This window comes from Peromyscus leucopus, chromosome 13 (assembly GCF_004664715.2).
Source record: "Peromyscus leucopus breed LL Stock chromosome 13, UCI_PerLeu_2.1, whole genome shotgun sequence".
In the NCBI taxonomy this organism is placed as follows: Eukaryota; Metazoa; Chordata; class Mammalia; order Rodentia; family Cricetidae; genus Peromyscus; species Peromyscus leucopus.
In genome coordinates this window covers 45,277,036-45,299,164 of record NC_051074.1, presented here as the reverse complement: position 1 = coordinate 45,299,164, position 22,129 = coordinate 45,277,036, and the positions used below count along the sequence as shown (strand labels likewise).

Below are 22,129 nucleotides of genomic sequence, written 5' to 3'. Positions count from 1 at the left end.
CATTATATTTTTACCTTGCTTTTATATTTTATGTGGTGAGATAGGCTATTTTAAGTGATCTCATTAAAATAATATGACTCTCTTAATTTTAACTGAGTCTATTTAATTACACATGATACAAAAATTTACACAAAATATTTAATGTCCTGAGAAAAACCTCATTTATTAGTTAAATAGTAATTTCATAGTTTTGATAATAATTGTGAAATTTTCAAGTGTAGAGGCATTCTTATGATTCTGGCAAGGACAAGATGTTTTACTTAAAAGCTTTTCATAGTGATAGTCAGATAATCCATGAAATTCATATTATGTTATATATGTATTTCTGTATATTAATCTTACATATCTGAAAAATATAAAACTTTAAGTTGATTTAAAAGCACATATACTAGGGGTGTAAAAGTACAAATATTAATAATTACTAGATTATCTATATCGTCAGTGTGTCTAATGGCAGCATGATAGATTGGGCATTTACTTAATGCCCTTTTCCTTTATTAGTAATTATGTTTATCTATTAGTATTTATTCATAAATATTTATTTAGTACCTACTCTTTGTGAAGCCTTGCACTAAGTCCAGTATCTTTTGATGAAGAATAATTTTGTCATTAGCCTGTCTTCAGAGGGCTTACAGTCTGTATAGATAACTACACATAGATAGACTTCATTGATGGGCATATTAAAAATTAAAACATTAGTTCAGGGAAATTTAATGAAGGTTAAAACTTAGAGGCCCAATACTCTTGTATGCACATCTCATATTCCAACATGAGTGGTCTGAGAAAGATTCATCTCTATTTTATTCTATATACGAGGGCCGCTGAATGCTCTACTTGATCCTCCAAGGTTTCTCAAGTGGTTCATGCTGAAGTCAACTCTGAGTCCAAAGGAAGTATGCTTTCCTTTAAAATACCCTACTGCCAGGACAACAGCTTGAAGAGAGGATTTACTACAAAATAAATCAATAGGAAGACCCTTTCAACAGTCTGATTCAGCAGAGAGAGAGGGGGGCAGGGAGAGAAGAGCGGAAGACAATTCAGTCTACCAAGGTTGATTACGGGGGGGGGGGTGTGGTGTGGTGGTGGTTAGGAGGGAAGCCATAGGTACATAGTGAGCAGCCTGCAGTGGGGCAGTGCAGGGATTCTGCTCAGCAAGTGGAACATCAAGGTTGCTGCTATTTTCTATGTTAAGTGTAATGAAAGTGAGAATCTTAACTATTCAGCGAAGACAGTGTAAGAGGAGAAGTTAAACTGAATGTCGTCTAACCATCTAACTATTTGACCATCGGTTGTAATAGTTAAAACTACACAGTATCATTGTTCTATATTTATTATATGCATAGCAGCATCCTCCAAAGTTAAATCACCAGTTCCACTAGGGATAATAGTAAACATGCAGATAGTAAACATTTTAAGTTAAAAGTTTACTCTCTCTCTCTCTCTCTCTCTCTCTCTCTCTCTCTGTGTGTGTGTGTGTGTGTGTGTGTGTGTGTGTAGAGGCACATGCTATGGCGTGTGTAGTTAGAGGACATCTTTTGGGAGTCAGTTCCCTCTTTCCATTTTGGATTCTGGGACTGAGCTCAGGTCTTCAAGGTTTCTGTGGCAAGCCCCTTTACCTGCTGAGCCATCCCATTTGCTTAATATACTTTTGCACTAGTCTTTCATAGTAAGAACTTCTCTTAATTTGTTAGAGCATAAAATAGAATTCACCATTCTGAGGAAGAGCATAAGTCCTGGAATGTATACAAATGATTTGCAGTCATCTATTTTTTTTTTTATTTTCTTGGGGATCAGCTTAAAGCAAGCACTTAGTAAAATTTATATGATAGCATAACCATTAAATAAAGAAAAATTACTGGTCTTCATGAAAATCAGAATTTCTCAGTTATAGTAAAGAAAGGAGAAAGAAATAAAACACATGATTCATGGTTGCTTAAAAGGACCAACTAAGTTACTAATTGCAAGATTGGTGGTCTAAGAAATAAATGAGTGAGGCAGAAGACAGTATAAATCAACATCGTCAGGTTCTTATTTTTTTCCTAATTATCTAGGAGGGCCCTAAATTAGCTGTTTACTAATAAAAGAAGCTTTATCTAATTATTTTATATTGTTAAACAGAGATTATATACACCTAACTGCCAAGCACTAGAATGCAGAATAAAGGTTTTATTACTTATTGAAAACAGGTGTTTTTATACTTTTCCAGAAAAAAAAATCTGTACCTTCAAACACGTGCATTTTTGAAGTTTTGACAAGAAATTTTTATAAATATTTTCAGTTGTAATGAAGGATCTAGTTTACTTGGTAAGGAAGGTTAAGGCAATACCCAGCGATTATAATGAAGACAACTGTATTTTCTCTTTAGACTTTAAAGCACATTTGTATTATGTATGATACAGTTGGGAAATAGCATGGTCCGATTCATTACAGACGGTGAAACTGAGTCACAGTGGGGTGTGTGCCATCCTTTTGTGTCATGTCAGTCGGGGAAGTCAGGGACTCAATCTCAGTACCTCTGCCTGCATTTCTAGTTGCCAATCCTTTTCAAAAGCTTTTTCGAGACATGCCTTTTAAACAGACAGTTGGAGATCAGGTCTCCTTAGCTGTCATGTTGTGAGCTGCATGTTTTCCTGCCTGCATAGTTGACCTCACTTAGAGCAGAAGTATTGTAATGAACATGACCTTTCTAGAGCTCTTCTGGGGGAACGTACAGGGAGCCTGACAGGGAAAAAGCCCCAAAGGCCACATTTAGAAGAACAAAAATTTTAAAGGCATAGTGATCTCAGGATAATCTTTAAAACATTTGTTCTATTAATAGTAAGTTCTAACATATCTATTTATACATATATATTTAAAATAGTGCATGAGTCTTCTCTCGGATGTTGTTGTGTGAGTAAAATAATAAAGGGAAAATGAAAATTAAACAGGGAAAATAGGCACGATTTCAGAGTGTTGACCTCTAGGATGTTCTTAGTTGGTAAATAATGCCTGAGACTCAACTGCAGTACATGAAGTCACAGAGGTTGAGTATGGGAATGGCCATGCCTCATGCTGGTACTCAAAATGCCTGGGAGCATTCCCTTCAGAATTTCAATGTCCATTTTCAAGGACAGTCTCAAGGACTGGATACAAGAATGCTACCTAGGATAGGAAGGGACAAAGGTGGCTGAAGTGTGGCCCGGATCTGGTGACTTTCCAGTTTGTGCTAATGAGGTCCTTGTGCTTTCCTTCCTCCTCCTCCTCCTCTCCCGGGTCCTCTGGCTTCCCTTCCTTTTCTCCTTGGATTTACCTCCGTGAACCACTTAGGACCTGGTTAGTGAATGTGCATTGTTTGGTCTCTGGGGCTTTTTCTTCCTTTTTTTTTTTTCCTTAGCAGGGTTGAGAGTGGCGGTGAGATTGGGCTAGTTTCCAGAAGTCAATGAGAATCATGTACGCATTGAAGTTATAGATTTGTTGCTCAGTGGGACATATGTGGTATTTGAAAAGGCCCTCTGTTGAAATAATACCTAGTTTTTCACAAAGACAACAGATCTTCAAATAGACTTATCATTGAAACTATAGATTATAACATCAAAAAATGCCAGGTCTTAGAATGCTCCCTTTTTATCTGAGATATATAAATTTGAAACTTATGTTCCTGTAAAACTTATGATTTTTATTTACCTATTTTTTTTCTTTTGGGGGGAATAGTATGGATTTAAAATTATAAATAAATTTGTTAATTGGAAGCAAAGTAGGACTTCATTCATATGCCTTCTGCTTCCATTGACTCAGGTGAAACCCATCAGAAGTCTGCTTCATTGAACAGAGCAGAACCATTTAGCTACACTCAGATGTATGATGTACTTTTTTGCTGCTTTTTACTTGATGTCTGTAACATGAATCTTAAAAGGTCTTATTAAATAAAAAAACCTGAAGCCGGATATTGGGGTGAAAAGCTGAGAGATCAGAAAAGCAGAAAGAAACCAGGCACTTTCTTACCCGCTTGGAGATCCTCCACCAAAATGACCTACTTCCTGTATACCCAAACTTATATGCCTTTCTGTTCTGCCATCTCATTTCCTTTCTGCCCAACTACATCACTTCCTGTCTGTATGTACAGATCTCCAGACCTTTATGGTTAGTGCTGGGATTTAAGGCATGTGCCACCATGCCTGGCTCTGTTCCCAGTGTGGACTTGAACTCACAGAAATCCAGACATATCCCTGCCTCCTGAGTGATAGGATTAAAGGTGTGTGCTACCGTTGCCTGATTCCTCTGTTTACTATAGTGGCTGGCTTTTTCCTCTGATCCTCAGAGAAACTTTATTGGGGGATACAGATAAAATATCACCACAGATTTTCATCTTTATTGAATTATAGACAGAGACAAAAAGAGTTCAATTAATAATCACTGACAAATAAAATGTGACTTATTAAGGATCAGAATTACAATAATCTATACTGGGACATTTTTCCATAATTAGTAATTTATATGTAATTATTTTTTGATACAGGATCTCTCTATTTTGTAGTCATGGCTGTTCTGGAAGTCATTGTGTAGACCAGGTTGGCCTCAAACTCACAGAGGTCCACCTGCTTCTATCTCCCTGTAACTAAAGGTATGCACCACCACACCTGGCCATAATTAGTATTTTGGTATTAATATTCATAGGAAACTATACTATTAAATTTGATAGAATATTAGTGGCCCTAATAGATCATAATTAATATCACAGTATTATAAATAACCAGGTATTATAAAGTTTATTTAAAAATGAACATAGGGCTGGGAATGTAAACTAGTGAGCATATACTTATCTAGCATGCCCAAGACATTAGATTCAATCCCCAGCATCACAAAAATAAACAAAAAACTGTAAAAAGGAAGACAGGCAATTATATAGAATAGAGAAATTAGATACAGACTATTTAAAGCATCTATAGTATCAATTTCTCATCAAGTGTTGGAGTTGTTAGTGCAGTTTGTGTTTTTCAAGCTGAAGTGCAATTTCACGTTGAGAACCAGTACTTCTGATACGATGGCATCATTGATGCCAGCTAGATGTAGATGCCAATAGATCATTTTCAAGATTCTGTACTTTCTCATGGACACTGCTATGGCTCCCATCTGCCCTGTGTATGACATACAAGGATGAAGGTGTTATCTTCCTTGATTGACCCCATTGCTGCGCAGGAACACACCATGATGAGATCAGAAAAGAAAAGAGGTTAATAACATTCGCTTAGCTGTATCCTCTTTTAATTTTTTGCTTTTCTGAATACCACTTATGATTTTGCAAAATATCTTCTGCAGTTCTCTTAATGATAAAGGCATGGGCTCTTTCCCCAAAGGTAAAAAGATGAGAAGAGACATAATCTTTCCAACAGTGGAACTAGTATGATTGTAGCATGGTATTAATATGCTGAGATGCCAAAAATTATTAGCAATGTTGTGCAAACTCAATGGAGAAGGCGAGGATTTGGAGGGTGAGAACATGATACTCAGTTCTCTTTTCTTATTAAACCTGGGGTCGCTCACTGAGCACTGGGACTAGAGTGCTTTTCTGCCTTTTGTTTTTTGTAAGATAAAGGACAACAATAAAATTGTAGGTCCATTCCATAATTGTAGGCTTAGTAGAGTATTATTTCCACATTAGAGCTTGTGCAATATGGAGGGAAATTTGTTTAGTATGACTTGTGAGTTGGTAGATCAGATAAAAGCAGTCAAGTGGCAGAGAGAACCCCGTGAGTGCACAGCTCCCCTGGTAATTTCGAGGCTGCAGGCGCTTCTCCAGTCTGTTAATAGATTTCCCTAGCTCCTCTGAGCCAGGTGAAAATTTCCTCATTAAGGAGAACTTATTCCATTTCCTTTCATCATTTATTATTGAAGACCAAGTGTGAGTGGAGGAAGTTTCCAAGATGACAGGATAGAATTTTAAACAACAACAACAAAATCCACACTGGGAATCCGAGAGAGAAAGAAAAACTTGTATTGTTTATAACCTAGAGAACACACAAGAGGCTCCCTGCCGGAGAAGCTGAGCCACGCTGTCTAACCAGCAAAAGATTATAGCAGAGTGTGTAAAACTCCCATTGTCTTGGCATAAGATCTTTTATCTCCCTTCTAAAATTTCACTCTTTCATTCTGTGCTGCTGAGTAGAGAGGAGGAAGAGATTTTTGAGTGGGCCATGGCCCTTCCACGAGGTGTGTCTTTGTTTTATTCTGTAGATTGTTCTATGAGGTGATGAGACTCCAATCTTTGAAGGGTTTACCCTTGAACTCTGAAAAGAAAAGCTGATTGGGCAAGCCAAAATTGTATCGGTAGCATACTTTAGAAGATGTAGCTCTCTAATGTAGATTTAATGTCTATGTTTAGAGGAGAGAAAGTAAACTGGATACCAGCACACACATACATATCAAATAACAGAAGGATCGTTTACTGCACACATTTTAAAACCCTGTGCTTCAGTGCAGTGTGTTCCCTTCAGCTGATCACTCTCCTAGCTTGGTATAATGCTCCCTTGATTTATAATAAATATAACATAAATGGAGCATCCCCCACTGAGGTTTCAAAACACAGTTTTGAATACAAATTCAGCATTTATATTTCTTTTTAGCAATTATTGTGCTTTGTGTATGTTCCGAATGAAGATTTTCATTTTCCTTGGGAAAAAATAAAATTGTTACATTACCTTTCCCTAAAATACAATCCTAACTAGTTTGGAAACACACACACAAAAAAACCCAAAATGAAAAAACTAACTTTTTTTTTTTTTGTGTGTGTGTGATGGTGGTGGAAGCTCTGTTCAGCAGATAGAATGTAGGTGTGGGCAGAAAGGAAGGAGGGGCAGTGCCTCTGAGGCTGGTCCACCAGGCCGGTGTTCATCTAAGATGGTGGTTCTCTACCTTCCAATATTCCTCATGTTGTGGTGACTCTCAACCACAGAATTATTTTCATTGCTGCTTCGTAACTACAATTTTGCTACTGGTATGAAACATAATGGAAATACCTGTCTTTTCCAATGATCTTAGGTGACCCCCCAGGGAAAGAGTCATTTACCACCCCCATCCAGGGGTTGTGGCCCACAGGTTGAGAAACCTCAGTTTAGAATTATTCATACTGAATTTGAACTTTAACCTTATCTGATTCACTGGCCCTAAGCTAATGAATCAGACTTTAAGCCGTCTCTTCTCTTACGTTATTGTAACGGGGTACAGAATTTTTTTTTTTTTATCAGAACAGGTTGGGAACAGTCAGTTTTATTCTGAGTGCAATGACATGCCAGGCAGCCTTGTTTTGCACATAAGAGAGAGCAGTGGGAGACAGGGCTATCCTGCTCTCTTTCTTGGGGTTGGAGACAGGGCTATCCTGCTCTCTTTCTTGGGGGTTGGGCAACTTGCAAACAGGCAACTTGCAACTTAGGAAGGGATCCAACCTAACGCTGTCTGTCTTTGTAACCACTACCATGGGTCAGAATTAGCATCTACTTCTCATTGAAGAGGACTGTGTTGCTGGAGAGCCTTTTTCTCTGCATCCCATCAAGTCCCACCAGTGCCGGAGCCCACTTATAAAATAAACACACAGATGCTTACATTATTTAAACTGTTTGGCCATTAGCTCAGGCCTATCATTGTCTAGCTCTTACTCTTATATTTAGCCCATTTCTATTAATCTTTACTTTGCCACGTGGCTCGTGGCTTACCAGTACTTTACATCTTCCTTGTCCTGGCGGCGGCTCCAGGCAGTTTTCTCTTTCCTTCCTCCTTCCTCAATTCTCCTCTCCCCTTGTCCCACCTATACTTCCTGTCTGGGCACTGGCCAATCAGTGCTTTATTTATATAGCGCGATATCCACAGAAGGACTGAAAATTGTATTATGATGTTTCATGTCTAAAAGCAGAAATTAACACCAGAGAGGCCATGAGTGAAATCCTATAAAAATCCTTCCTGAACATCATATGAGCACACTCAGTATTTGCATCCATTTAAGGTATGAACACAGATGTAGTAATATGCCAGTCTGTCTGGATGAGCTCTAATTTTTCAAGACATGCCAAAGTATCTTGTCTGTTGTCGATCCAGTTACAGAACAGTCAATGTTAAAATAGCTCGTTTTCTTACTATGAAATTATTCTAAGAATCAGCTTAAAACATGCACTGTGCAGTTCTAGTTTGATATATTCGTTTCAAAATTCTCACCTGATACAGTATGTGGGGGTTCCTTTTGGAATAGCTCCTGTATAGTACAGGAGCACTGATGGCTGTTTGTCCATCTCTAACACACTGTGACCTCTTTGAATGTAGAAATGTTGGATTTTTATCTCCTGTCATTCATTCCTGAAACACGCGCAGGTTCACCAAGCATGGAAGCCCCAATGACAGAACAACAAGGAACTTGATTTGCTGTCCCCGTTCAGGTTCCCACGCACTCTCCACCCAAGATGCCCAGTATTTCCATATTTCAAATACAGTTATAACTGATTTCTGCTTGTAGACATTCTCTAGTCAGTTTAGAGGGTGGTCTGCAAGATATAAGGATGCAAACTTATGCAATACAAAGTATCTAGACGTGGCTCTCTTTTGGACTTAACCCACTCACCTGCGGTAGAGGATGAAATATATACTGACAAGTACCAACTTTCTGTAGAACACTGTATGGGCACTGGAAACAATACACAGAAGGGAGGTATGGGTACTAGCTTCAATAGCTCACATGCGTCCTGGGGACATAGAGCATATGTTTCAGGTTAAAATGCACAGTACAGATAGGACATACACAAACTGTCCACAATTTTGTTCAGTGTCCCTATTTCAACCCACTGCATTTGTGGCATGTATTACAATTGTTTATTAATAACATTTTTATATGTTGCACAAGGTTTTAAATGATGTACTTCAATTTTGGGTATATATTACTACCTTGCCACTTGAAATGATTTGCTTTTAAAAATATTTAAACTTTTTATTCTTTGATAATTTCAAATATTATGTAGTACATGTTGATAATTTTTTTTACCCCACCCATGACCCTCTCTTATCCCCTCCCACTCTTGTTGACCCGTTTCTTCCCCCATTTTTCCCTTTCAGGTATATTTTAAAAATTACTTACTTTGATTCTATGTGTATGAGTGTTTTGCGTGCATGTATGTATTTGCATTCCGAGTGTGCCTGCCCGGTACCCAAGGAAGTCAGCTTGATCATGAGTGTGCCTGGCTGGTGCCTGAGGGAGTCAGAAGACAGCATTGGATCCCCTGCGACTAGAGTTACACACTGTTTTGAGCCTCCATGTGTCCTGGAACTGAACCCAGGGCCTCTGAAAGGACACAGTGTTCTTAATGCTCTTAGCCTCTGAGCTATCTCTCTAACTACATGTTGAGTTTTTTTTTCCTTAAGGGGTTTATTTATGGTTGCTTGCATGAATTTGAACTGGGGCCATTTACTGGAACCTGGGAAGTTTACCAGTGGCTATCATACTAAAGAAGATAACTTCCTCCTCAACTATATCCTAATAGAGTTTTGCAATAATGCTTTATTTAGCATGAGTTAGAGCTTCTGTTATCACAGCTCTATGTTTCAGTTTTCATTGTATTGACTGGCAAAGTGTTGTAATTTAATTTTATTGTATCAGATATTGCTGGGAGCAGCCCTCAGGTATTGGGCAATAGATGATTTCCAGTAGCGTTTTTATTTTTTATGCACCTTAGCTCTTTACCAATTATTTTTCTATTGGTTTTGAAATTTAGGTAAGAGGTGGCTTTAATCACTCTTGTGACTTTTCTGCTACACAGAAAATTACACTTATAACTTCATTTGTTTGATAAACATTTGCTAAGTACTGTCTGTGGGCCAGATAATGTGCTAGGTTTGGGGAAAAATCTGATGAGTGAGCTGTTTATGGAGAGAATGTGCAGTCTTGTGTAATGTTGGAATACCCGGGTCAGGTAGACTTCCGTTTCACACACATGGAGACTTAGGTTGAAGTTAGATATTGGAAAGAAGCCACAGACGTAGGAATCACGCAGCTGGGCTAATGGGTCTCACGACAGTGGTTAAATGTACAGAAGGAGAGAATGTGGTCTGACCGGAGTAGGTGTCAGAGGGCAGGGCTTTAACAAAAAGTTACAGCAGCTGCAGTGGATAGAAAAATAGGGTGAGAGGGGATGGAGAGATGCCAAGGGTTAATTAAGAGCCCTGGCCGCTCTTCCATAGGTCCTGAGTTCAATTCCCAGCAACCACAAGGTGGCTCCCAACCATCAATAATAGGGTCTGATGCCCTCTTCTGGCATGCAGGCATACATGCAGAGCACTCATACTTAAAACAAAACAAAACAAAACAAAACAAAACAAAACAAAACAAAACAAAACAAAACAAAACAAAACAAAACAGGGTGAGATGCTGCTTAATAGAAGGTAAACTTGGTCTCACTGTGAAGAATTGTGTGTCAGAAGGGTGAAGTGATGAAGTTGGGCACCAGGAAAGTACGTCTGACTTTATAAAAGGAAGTCCCTAATTATTCCTGAACAGGAAAATTCATTAGAACAGTAAATATAAGATTTTAAAGAGATCGGGGGAGAGGGGTGTGTGTGAAGGCTGGAGTTTACAGAGATGTCATCATTGCTAAATGTCTGTGGCCTCACAAGGGCTGGAAGAATTATGGATTATATATTTATGTATTTTTGAAAGATAAAGAGACATGAATGTGCTTGAAGATAGTATAAAAGAGGACTTTTAGTGCATTTGAAATGAAACAGTATGCTGGTTCGTATTGTGCTTGTGTGTTCGGTCTAATCTTGAACCTTTCTTTTCCATTAAATCCCAGTGAATCTGTTACAGAAGAAACCTTGAGAAAGGCCAAGGAGATTGGGTTCTCAGACAAGCAGATTTCCAAATGTTTAGGACTGACTGAAGCCCAGACAAGGGAACTGAGGTTAAAGAAAAACATCCACCCTTGGGTTAAACAGGTAATGTGAAAATCCCTCTCTATCAAGGATTTCTATTTTGAAATATAGGTATCATTTCAAAATCATTAACAAACAGTGCTTAGAAAATGACTCCAATTATCTGATGCCCATGACATTGTTAGGTTTACTCAGCACGGGGTTGACTCGTCCATCATGTGAAAAGGGATGAAAGGGCAGTGGGATGTAAAGAAAATACGATTTCTATGCTTTAAATAAAATGACCAAAATTATCTCTGCTTTTGCCCTATATCCAAACATATATGTAGTGACAGAAATTCTTGGTGTAATAATATATGGATCAGCACATGGGCTGAGCCTCTGGGAAAAAAAATCATTATCTCTTCGGGCACTAACTTTTTAAAGGGCAATACTTTATTTTAAGTGCCCCATCATTATAGTTCATTCAGTATTCATCGTGATGGGGCTAGGCATAATGATCTCATCTAGTATTCATGACAATCACACATGAACATTCATAGGTATGCCATTTGGTTGGCTTTTTTTTTTCTTCTTTTAATGGAAGGAGTGTCTTGGCTTAAAGTACCACCAGCTGCTTTTTGTCCTTTAGAATCATTGACTTTTCTCTGTGGGGCTTAAGGCGCACATGTAAGCCCTTAGGTCACAAGCTGGATTCTAAGTATTTTCTGCTCAGCGATTATTACCTTTCTTCTTTCTTACCAGCTGCACCAGCTTGCCCTGTCAGCCCCAAATTCTTGCTCACTAAGCGGAGCTAGTGGCCCCTGAGAGTAGAATTGATTTTACCTTTTCCAATTCTGTCCAATGAGATCCAGTTTCCCATTGCCTGCTTGTGCTTTATGGTATTTATGCCACCCATTAGTGCTATTACTAACTTGAATCCTATATGTTAATTTGCAAAGTAAAGACATCTTCCCTTATAGTTTAGTTTGGTCTGACTTAGGTTTTATACATAGCTGCTTCAGGTCAGGTGAGTTGAGTAAGCAGTCCTGGTGACTTATAAACATTTTATGTGGGTGGTACTACTGCATAGATCCAAGATGCACTGAGAAAGGTCCAAATATGTACTGCTCAAGTGACCACTAGATTATATTGTTTTTTTCTTTTGTCTCTTTTGTTTTCAGAATCAGTAAGTGATTTGATTGCACATAGCTTTTCCTGTCTTTATGTTTGACAGTCGTAGACATTGAAGAAATATGAAAGCAGCACAAAAAAATCCGAGTCTTTAAAAATAGTGATGGGAAGAGTAAAATCCTTGTGAAGTAATGCATTTTCTCTTGCAGATTGATACATTGGCTGCAGAGTACCCATCAGTTACAAACTACCTCTATGTTACCTACAACGGCCAGGTAGGAACTACATAAGTGTCACATGTAGAGAGCTCTGGGCTTAGGGGGTAGCCCACATTAGGGAATGCATATTTTTACCTCTGATTATCTGCTGACCTTGGTAGCAGATGTGGCACCATGTGGGACAGCTGCCATGAGGAGTTTCTGTACCCATTCTGTTTGGAATTGCCTTAACAGTGAAACCAAGCAAGCAAGAGAAGACGTTCTCAAGACTAAGTTGCAATTATTGAGCAGATCAACTTAGAAATAAGTAGAGCTTCTGTGAGATTTTGTAACACTTAAGAGTTAGGGATTTATTTTATTTTATCTTTTTTTAAGATTTATTTATTTATTATTTATTATGTGTACAATGCTTCTTTAAGATTTATTTATTTATTATGTGTACAATGTTCGGCATGTCTGCCTGCAGGCCAAAAGAGGGCACCAGATCTCATTGTAGGTGGTTGTGAGCCTCCATGTGGTTGCTGGGAATTGAACTCAGGACCTTTGGAAGAGCAGACAGTGCTCTTAACCTCTGAGCCATCTCTCCAGCCCTTATTTTATCTTTTAAAATTTTTCTTTATTAAGAAATTTTCTACTCACTCCACATAGTATCCATAGATCCCCCCTTCTCCCTCCCCCACCTCCCCAGCCCTCTGTCCTAAGCCACCCCACTTCTTAAGACTAGTAGAGGTGCATGTGAGAAAGACATACTTAGAGATGGGGCAAGTACTTTAGTTAGATGGTATAATAACAATATAATTTCAATATTTCCTATTTTTCCTCTCAGGAGCATGATATCAAATTCGATGAACATGGATTGATGGTGCTGGGCTGTGGTCCATATCACATTGGTAATGTGATAAGATGTTTACATATGGCTTTACAGTTTTTCTAGTACCCTTTATAAATATTGATTCCACTATTCTGAGAGTTCACCAAACAAATGTTATTATAAAAATGCTTTGCAATTTAGGAAACTGAGATCCAGAGAAATAATATTCAAACTTATGAAGTGATTTAATGGTGAAAAGCACAAGTCTCAACTATAAATTCTGTCTCCTTTTGTATCATCATATTATATCTTAATTTTCTGTCTTATTAAGAAAGAAGGGCATAAAGGAATCAAACTCCCTCCCAAGGCTGATCCTAAAGCATGAATCGAATCCTAAGGGTGCCACTTTCCAAAGGCCCCACCTCCAAACACTGCTGTGTAAGGGATTGTGTTTCCAACATGTCGATGTAAACATCACCTATTTGTAACACAATACTTGGCTTATGGCTGTACAACCTGAAAACCTTCTTGGGCGTCTAAGCTCTTCTCTTTGGAACTTTTCAACCTTTACATTTTATGTGATTCATGTACTACCACCACTTTACGCAGTGGTTCAGAGAAGAATAGCCGAGCTGAGGATCACGTGTATACTTACTTGCCACTGAGAAGGAGCATGATGCTACTTGTGGATATTTTGATAAGACTTTTTAGAAGAGACTGTCCTAATGCAAAGAGTTAGTACATGTACTTTGGTTCCTATGGCATCCCAGCAGAGTGATATTTTGAGTACTTTAGGTTTTTATTATGCCTCAGATTAGTTCATAGAAGGTCACTCACTCTTAGAAAGGACAGGACTCTTCAATCAATGAAGGAATGTCAAAGCTGCAAGTCACCTCAGGGACTGCCGGGTTAGCCCCCTAAGAGTCATTTAGTGGAAGGACTAAGGGAAGACTTTGAGTGTTCTAATTCCAGGCTGAGCCGTGTAGCACACCAAGGCCAGTGTTTTCACTCTGAATTTCCTTCAGTAAACGAAGGTTATTATTTTTTTACAGTTAATAATATTTCCCATTGACCTTTAGGCCCTGGTTTCTTCAAACATAGAGATACCTATTACTAAGCTTAAGTATTAACAAAGCCAGCATTTCATTATTGTCTAATTAGTCCCCAATTCTCTTATTAGTAATAGAGCTTGTAAACAGGTCTAAAGTTTTATTTTAAAATTTTAATTGAGAGCCATTGACTCCCTTAGCCTGGACTGACTGGAGAAATATTTCTTTTCCTCTCACTTCTTTCCCCGATACCCTTGTCTCCGCAGGCAGCAGTGTGGAATTTGATTGGTGTGCTGTCTCCAGCATCCGCACACTGAGGCAGCTTGGCAAGAAGACAGTGGTGGTGAACTGCAACCCCGAGACCGTGAGCACTGACTTCGATGAGTGTGACAAGCTGTACTTTGAAGAGCTGTCTTTGGAGAGAATCCTAGACATCTACCACCAGGAGGTAAAAAAGGGAGAAAAGTAAAAACAGAGAGAGAGAGAGAGAGAGAGAGAGAGAGAGAGAGAGAGAGAGAGAGAGAGAGAGAGAAGAGAGAGAGAGATGGAGAGAGGCAGAGAGACAGAGAGACAGAGACAGAGGAGAGAGAGATTCAGTGCATAGTTTATGTATAATTATATTCACGTGTGTAATTATATTTAATTACATTATAGCTTTTCTTTTAGGAAATATCACCAATTTCTTCCATTGCCTAATTTTATAGTGAGATTCTGAGGAAACAAATGCCCTGGCTTTTTATTTTTGAGGTCTTTGGCAGAGAATGATCATTTTCGTGCAATATTCCCCATTTAGTTTGCATGCATTCCAACTAGAGTGAAAACGTTACTTGGTAACACATACCAGTCACATATTAACTAGCATAAAGGGCTCTCCATAAATACTTTTGGGAATGATATGAGGTCATATCTACATATAATAAATGTGGTTTAATGATGAACAGTTTTCAGAGGAGACAGATCAGTTGGTTGCCAATGACCAGTTCATTCCTTACCCAATCATATGAATCATCATTACCCTTCAGTTTGAGATCAGCGAGTCTTTTCCAAATGATTCTGGTTCCTGTAAGGCTTTCTCTTACAGTCATTGACCCATCCTCGTGCCAATATTATTGAATGTTATTCTCCATGGACTAGTGATTTAAAGTTACTGTAAGTCTGTAGAGCAGGTTATCTTATAGTTATATAAATAGTTATTGGAAAATTCCATAGTGATATCCAATAGCTGGGTCTGGATATCATTCTCGTTAATTCCTCACCACAAAGAAACAGCCTTTTATGTGGGAAAAAAGACACTGAATCAGAGCCACAGTATTGAATTCTAGTTTTGACTGAGAACCTCACTGTCTTGTGTGAGTTTCTTAAAAAATCACTGTGAACCATCTTTTTGTTAATGAATAATATGAGGATGAAGGCACAACATATGCACTCACTATGAAAGTGAGGTGGAATTATGGATGATACGGCACTGTAGAGTATAATGTATAGAGCTGAAGCGACGTGATAACTTTATGTTTATAAAGAAAAATAGATAAATTTAGGACCTATGTATAGTCATAGGTGTCTGCTTAGGTCTGACTTACTTGTCTGACATTCATATATGGTCACATTCACCCATGACGTACAAGAGGTTTTAGCCCTTTCAACTGATAAAGGTTTTCTAGATGACTCCTTTATATTCTCAGATAGATAGGTGAGCATCAAAAGAAGTACATTATGCAAATGCTTCTTTATAATTATACAAGGAAAGATATGTCTTAGGGTTCTCTTGCTGTGATAAAACATCCTAACCAAGGCCAACATGTAGGTGGAGGGGGAAAGGATTTATTTCCACCTTACTCTTCCAAATAACAGTTATCATTGAGGGAAGTCAAAGCAGAAACTCAAGGCAGGAACCTGGACTGATGCAGAGGCCTTGAAAGAGTGCTGCTTACTGGCTTGCTCTCCAAGGCTTGCTCAGTTTGCTTTCTTATACCACCCAGGACCACTCACCCAGGGGTGGCACCACTGTGGGGTGGGCACACCACATCAATCGTCAATCAAGAAAATACATCACAGGTTTGACTGTGGGCCAATCTGTTGGGGGGAATTTCTTCAGTTGAGGTTTTGTCTTTCAAAATGACTTAAGCCTGTGTCAAGTTGATATAAAAAACTAGCCAGCACAGACATTCTACCTCCAAGGCATTAATATTAAAACTGGGATCCATGATCTATCATGAAAAATCAAACACTTCTTTAAAAAGTATTAAAAAGCTTCATAGGCAATATCATCATATAAATTTTACACCATTTCCTTGTGCAATGGTTTAAGGAATAATTAGAAACTTCTATACCACTTTTAAATGTACTTATACATGACTTTTAGTGAAATTCTGAATGTATCTGAAGAATTGTAGAATGAATACATTGGCTCTTCACTGAAATTTACTGGCATCTAAAATAAATAGCACCATATCAGATTATAATATTATGTTGGGGAACAGATGAACAACATCCCACTGATATGTTCTCTAAGTCATCCTAGAGGGTGTGTCACGTAACATATACAAAGATGTACATATGAGTGATTATTCTCATGATATTGTTGCCTTTCCTTACTGCAGGCTCCACAATGTTGCTTTACCACATCTTATAATGGATGTATCTCCACTGCAGATTGCCCTTACCCTGCCTTGAGATGCTGAATGTCTTAGCATATTCCACAGCATATTTTTCTTTAAAGAAAATTGAAAACATGTCTAACAATTTTCAGAAATATGGCACTTAAGGCATTTCTAAAGGAAATGACTCTCCCAGGAATGCATAGTTACTGGGGTAGTAACAAATATGACAGGTCTCTTAGTTTTGTTTTCAACCATGGCTGAACTTCTAAAATAAAACATTAAGAAGTGACCTGCCCAGTGAATAAAGCAGGCTGCCACTGAGGAGGTTTTTACCCCAGGATTTGAGGGAAGTTCTGACATCCACTCTCCACTAGTCTTTAATATCCTTTTTTCCTAGAAACGATTCTCTTAATATAGCCCTTTGACTGAGGACATCACTCATGGGTATATCACCCATTTTTCAGGAAAGGAACACTGATTCTACAGATTGACCAAGAATACCAGTCATTTATTTCTTCTGATTTTGTGCCAAGGTTCTGTTGGAGGAGAGATCTGAATTTTGATAGTGTACTTGTTTGCTTGCTAACAACAGTGTGAATGCCAAGGGTCAAGGAAAGAAGATGCCAATGTTCACCACTGACACAGCTTCACTAGGTGGCATCTTTCCTAGTGTACAACTTTGCTTAGACCACTCCCTATAAGGGAAAAACCATTCTTAAATTATCTTGAAGTAAGCGACTTGAAATTGTCACATTGTTAGAATTAAGAACATGCACTATGCTTCTCTTTACTAGATCTATTTGCATGGAGCAGATTATTATTATTATTGTAAATCCTTACAATAAATAAGTCATAGAAATCTGGGCTTAAATTCATACATCTCTTTATTTTGCACTAGATTTATATTTGAAAAGTATAAATGAAAAACTGAGATTAGTTATGTCTCAATCCCATTTAAGAGTCTTTCTTCAATTCTTTTTATATTTGTTCATTTAACAACGTGTGTGTGTGTGTGTGTGTGTGTGTGTGTGTGTGTGTGTGTGTGTGATATTAGGATGCAGCTGTGCTCTCAGATTCTTAGAGAAATGAAGTAGAAAAGACAAGTTGAATCCATGAGGTTAAGACCAGCCTGGAAAACATATAAAGACTCAATCTCAACACACAAACACACAGAAACAGACACATGCATGAACACTCATGTGCACATGTACACACACTTAGATTTGCATGCACTCCAGATTCCATCTGAAAATACAAGACAATACCTTTGATCACTGATAGTTTGAGTCTTCCTTGGCTATTTTTTCTCATTTCCATAATGCATACTTTGCTGGACTGTACTTTGTAAAAATGTGCTCTGCCTAGTGGTTAAATTGTATTAGTTTTAACACTATAGGTCTAGACAATGGTACTTCTCTAATATAAAAAGTTAAATGGATGACTTACAAACATTAATTAGTAATGAACAGTATACATTAGAATACGAAAGACTTTAAACAACTCATTTTTAGCATTGATTTAGTTGTAGTTAAATATGATGCCAAGGTATCATAAAGTGCATACTGCATACACTGCATAAAGTGTAACATGTTATCTAAAATAAAAAGTATCAAAATATAAGGCATAATATTTCTCATTGGTATATACAGTGTAATTTTGTAAATTGGAGATAACCATGAAATTGTAGAAATCAAGACCATTTTTAATTAGGCAAAAGCTATTTCTATTAATAAGATAAGTTACATTTTCTCATATTGTATTATGCCTGAATTATAGCATTTAATCAGTACTGACCAAAATGATTAATGGTTAGAAGAAATTAAAAAGTTCTCAAATAAATTTGAAGCAGTTTCTTCCAATTCGTTAGGGTTTTAAAATAAATTTCTGGTGTGATTGTAGTTTGGATAATGTTTAGAAATGTCCTCATGTTACCTTAACCTAGGGAAATCAAGTTTTAAAGTAGAAAATGAAGCTGAAAATAAAGTTGAGGGACTAGAGATGTAGCTAAGTGTAATGTGTTTGCCCCATGTGCTTCATGGTTCAAGTCCAATCTTCAGTGCAGAGGAACTTGGAGGGCCTGTTGGATTGTTTTGGCACTAAATAATTTATAACTATGTGAAATACTGTCTTAACTTTAGATCATTATATTCCAGGATATTACTTGTGGGTATTTAGGTAAAAGTGACCATGAAGAAGATGATGGCTAACCTGTGTAGAGTGCCATGATTCTATGTCTATATCTACAATTCCTGTACTTAGAGTCAGGAATGATCTAAGACAGTGGGTGTCAACTTTCCTAATGCTGTGACTTTTTAATACACTTCCTCATCTCGTAGAGACCCCCAACCATATAGTTTTATTGCTACTTCAGAACTTTAATTTTGTTACTATTATGGATTGTTATGTGAATATCTGATAGGCAGGGTATCTGATAAGCAACTCCTGTGAAAGGGTTGTTCAACTCCTCGGCTCTTTCTCACCAGTCCAAAAACAGTGTTAGGAAGCCTTAAGAATTAGTGAGATATATATCTATACATATGTGTGTGCTTATAAACCAGGTAGGCAGAAAATTGGGACTAAAATGCATTGTTGAGTACAGGGAAGAGATGTCAATGTATCAGCCAAAGAAAGGAGATGGTCTTTAGGATGTCAGAGGAGAGGTGAGAAGTAGATGGACTTGAACATAGAGTTGGTTAGAGGCTAAATAACTGAGGGCATAAAAAGAGACCAACAGCCTGAGAGGTTTTGGTGGTGTCAAGAATTTGGTAGTAGTAACATACATAGTTGTAGATAATGAATAGAGTAATCTCACTAGGTTGAGTGGACCAATGATGGGTAAGAGTGGGAAGTATTAAATGGTAGGAGTGTGTCCTTTATTCTCTAGGTATAGGGAGCTTTGCAAGAACTCTGAGTAAAGGAGCAAATTGAAAAATAGGTGTTTATTTAGGGAATGGCAAGAGTGTCCCAGGAAATCATGGATTATAGTGGATTATTAGTTGTCCATGGATAATAGTGACAAGCGCATGATGCAGCTCCTCTATTTGATTAAAAGAATGTCCATGTAAATGTCTCACGTGATATTTGTGTATAGTTCTGTGGAGCTTTTGCATAGATTTTAGGCTGCAAATTTCTGCAAAGTCAAAAGAAGTTATACTTATCCATTGTGTTAGAATCTATAATATTCTTCCCCCTTGGTAAACTGGATGAGACTCTCACCATTGTGATAAATATTTTAGTGAGGAAATGCTGTCAATATTATTAGCACAGCTGTCCATTCCTGCTCAGGTTAACCAGTGGCCGATACCGTGGATTGTCTCTTCCAGGCGTGTAATGGCTGCATCATATCCGTCGGAGGCCAGATTCCAAACAACTTGGCGGTCCCCCTGTACAAGAATGGTGTCAAGATCATGGGCACCAGCCCTCTGCAGATTGATAGGGCTGAGGACCGCTCCATCTTCTCAGCTGTCTTGGATGAGCTAAAGGTGGCCCAGGCTCCATGGAAAGCTGTTAACACATTGGTAAGGAGGGGAACAATGTCTCATTTTAATGTTCTCTTTTGAAGAGTCCTAACCTGAGTGTTAACTACTAGCGAAGTTAACTAGAGGGCGGGTGGAATGCGCGCCAGGCTTAGTGAACTTACTGTAAAGTAGCTGTTTCCATGATTGCACTTAAATGCTGATTATAAATAGACAGCAGCATTCTCATTAAGATTCAGACAATGAAAAGGAGTTCAAACTATTTTTGAACTAGATTTGATATTTAGAATGAGAAACTAGGAATTTTATGTATCTCGGTGTCCAATTTACATTTTAATGGAGTCTTTTGAGAGGAGGAATAAAAAGAGTTAGGTTACCCCTTGATCTAATGATACAAGTCTGCATTTTTATTGCATATTTTAAACTATTCATACCCTCTGTGTTGTTTTTTTTTCCTATGAATTAGAACGAAGCACTGGAATTTGCAAACTCTGTGGGCTATCCCTGCTTACTGAGACCTTCCTATGTTTTGAGGTAATATATTGTTTTCCAGAACAGCGATTCAAAAGCCGGGAGATACAGAAATGCATGCTGCATGCTAAGAATATTAGGCTTTGGTGTGCAGTAATTTGTTAATCCTGCCACAATCTCTAAAGCAACACAGAAAGTTTGAGGACAAATGTTCAGTTTTTCAGCTTAACTTTTCTTCAGGGATTGATAACAAAGAGACACTACCATCTTCATCTAGAAGCAACACAGCTAAAAGCATTTCCTTCCCAAACTAAAAAGGGTTAGTTTTACTTAGAAAATATTAAAACACATACTGGGACATCTCTTGGCATCATCTATTTTTGGTAGTCAGAACTGATAGCATTTTTTACTATCATCATCACCTTTGGATAGTGCCTTTGTTTTGAATTTTTTGAGTTTTTTGAGATCAGGTTTTTCTAATAGATGAATTATGATGGCGAGGAACATGGGCAGTGAGGATCTTTTATATTAAACGTTGAAACTAAGTTCTATCATCAAAGGGAAAGTTGTGAATTATCACTTAGTCTCTTCAGATGTTACCACATGTAAGGAATCACTTCTCTGAACAGGGGATAATAAGAGAAACACAATTTGCTGTGCACAATTTGGAAGTGTGAATGGAATTTCAGATGGGATCCTTTCAAATAATGAAAAGTTTCAAAAGAAGAGGAAAAGTGCCCTTTTATTGAAATGACATTTTGTGTAAACCAGTTTAATAATACTACTTTGAAGAATTAATGTAATTTAATTTAAACAACAGGCATGTGTTTAAAGAGGGTTGGAAGAAAGTCTTTGAAAATTGCACATCATATCTGTCTTCCACTTTCCTGTGCTGAAATCCTCAGCCTCAATTGCTTTAGCCAACCCCGCACAAGCCATAGAGCAATGGCTTCGTGTGGAACTTTATAGTAATTAGAGAAGAGCAAGAAAACATTACCTTTTCAAGGAGGAGGGAAGTCATTTTTCTCCCTTACTCCAATGCTTGTCCTTTCCTCCTTTTCCATCTCATTTTGAAAGTGTCAAAATTTCAGAGTAAATCTATTTACGATAGCATTGTCTCTTAGCTATGTAGAAGGAAGGACACACGTGAATACATTTCAGTCAGAGATTGCATATTGTTTTTGCAAATGTTACTGAAGAATTGGTTCTATTGTTATAGAGGCTAAAAAATGACCTGCCTTGCAGAGTGCCAATAGGTTAAGATTAGCTGTGGATCAAAACCACAGAAGAAACAGGGTGAGAGAAATTGTGTTCTTGACTGAATCCTGTTAATCATCAAGGTCTACCTGGAACTAGGAAATTATTGACTCTGTGAATCAGGCAGCATAATTCTGATGCTTTACACCTGCTAGGAGTAGCAGGGTTTGGAGGGGGCACTCCAAAAGTTCTTTGACTTTTTACTTTGATTTATTGAGCATGTGATTACATGGAATAAAAACTCAGTTTAGAA

At 37.8% G+C, this 22,129-nt stretch overlaps 1 protein-coding gene across 1 annotated transcript in view; it reads left to right on the top strand.

Moving 5' to 3' along the window:
- Nucleotides 1–22,129, top strand: part of Cps1 (carbamoyl-phosphate synthase 1) — a 113,075-nt gene that overhangs the window by 64,359 nt on the left and 26,587 nt on the right. The window contains exons 22-27 of the mRNA XM_028870048.2: nucleotides 10,803–10,944; nucleotides 12,204–12,269; nucleotides 13,039–13,102; nucleotides 14,339–14,520; nucleotides 19,996–20,190; nucleotides 20,615–20,682. Of these exons, the coding sequence (XP_028725881.1) occupies nucleotides 10,803–10,944; nucleotides 12,204–12,269; nucleotides 13,039–13,102; nucleotides 14,339–14,520; nucleotides 19,996–20,190; nucleotides 20,615–20,682 (717 nt within the window). The remainder of the gene's footprint in view (nucleotides 1–10,802; nucleotides 10,945–12,203; nucleotides 12,270–13,038; nucleotides 13,103–14,338; nucleotides 14,521–19,995; nucleotides 20,191–20,614; nucleotides 20,683–22,129) is intronic.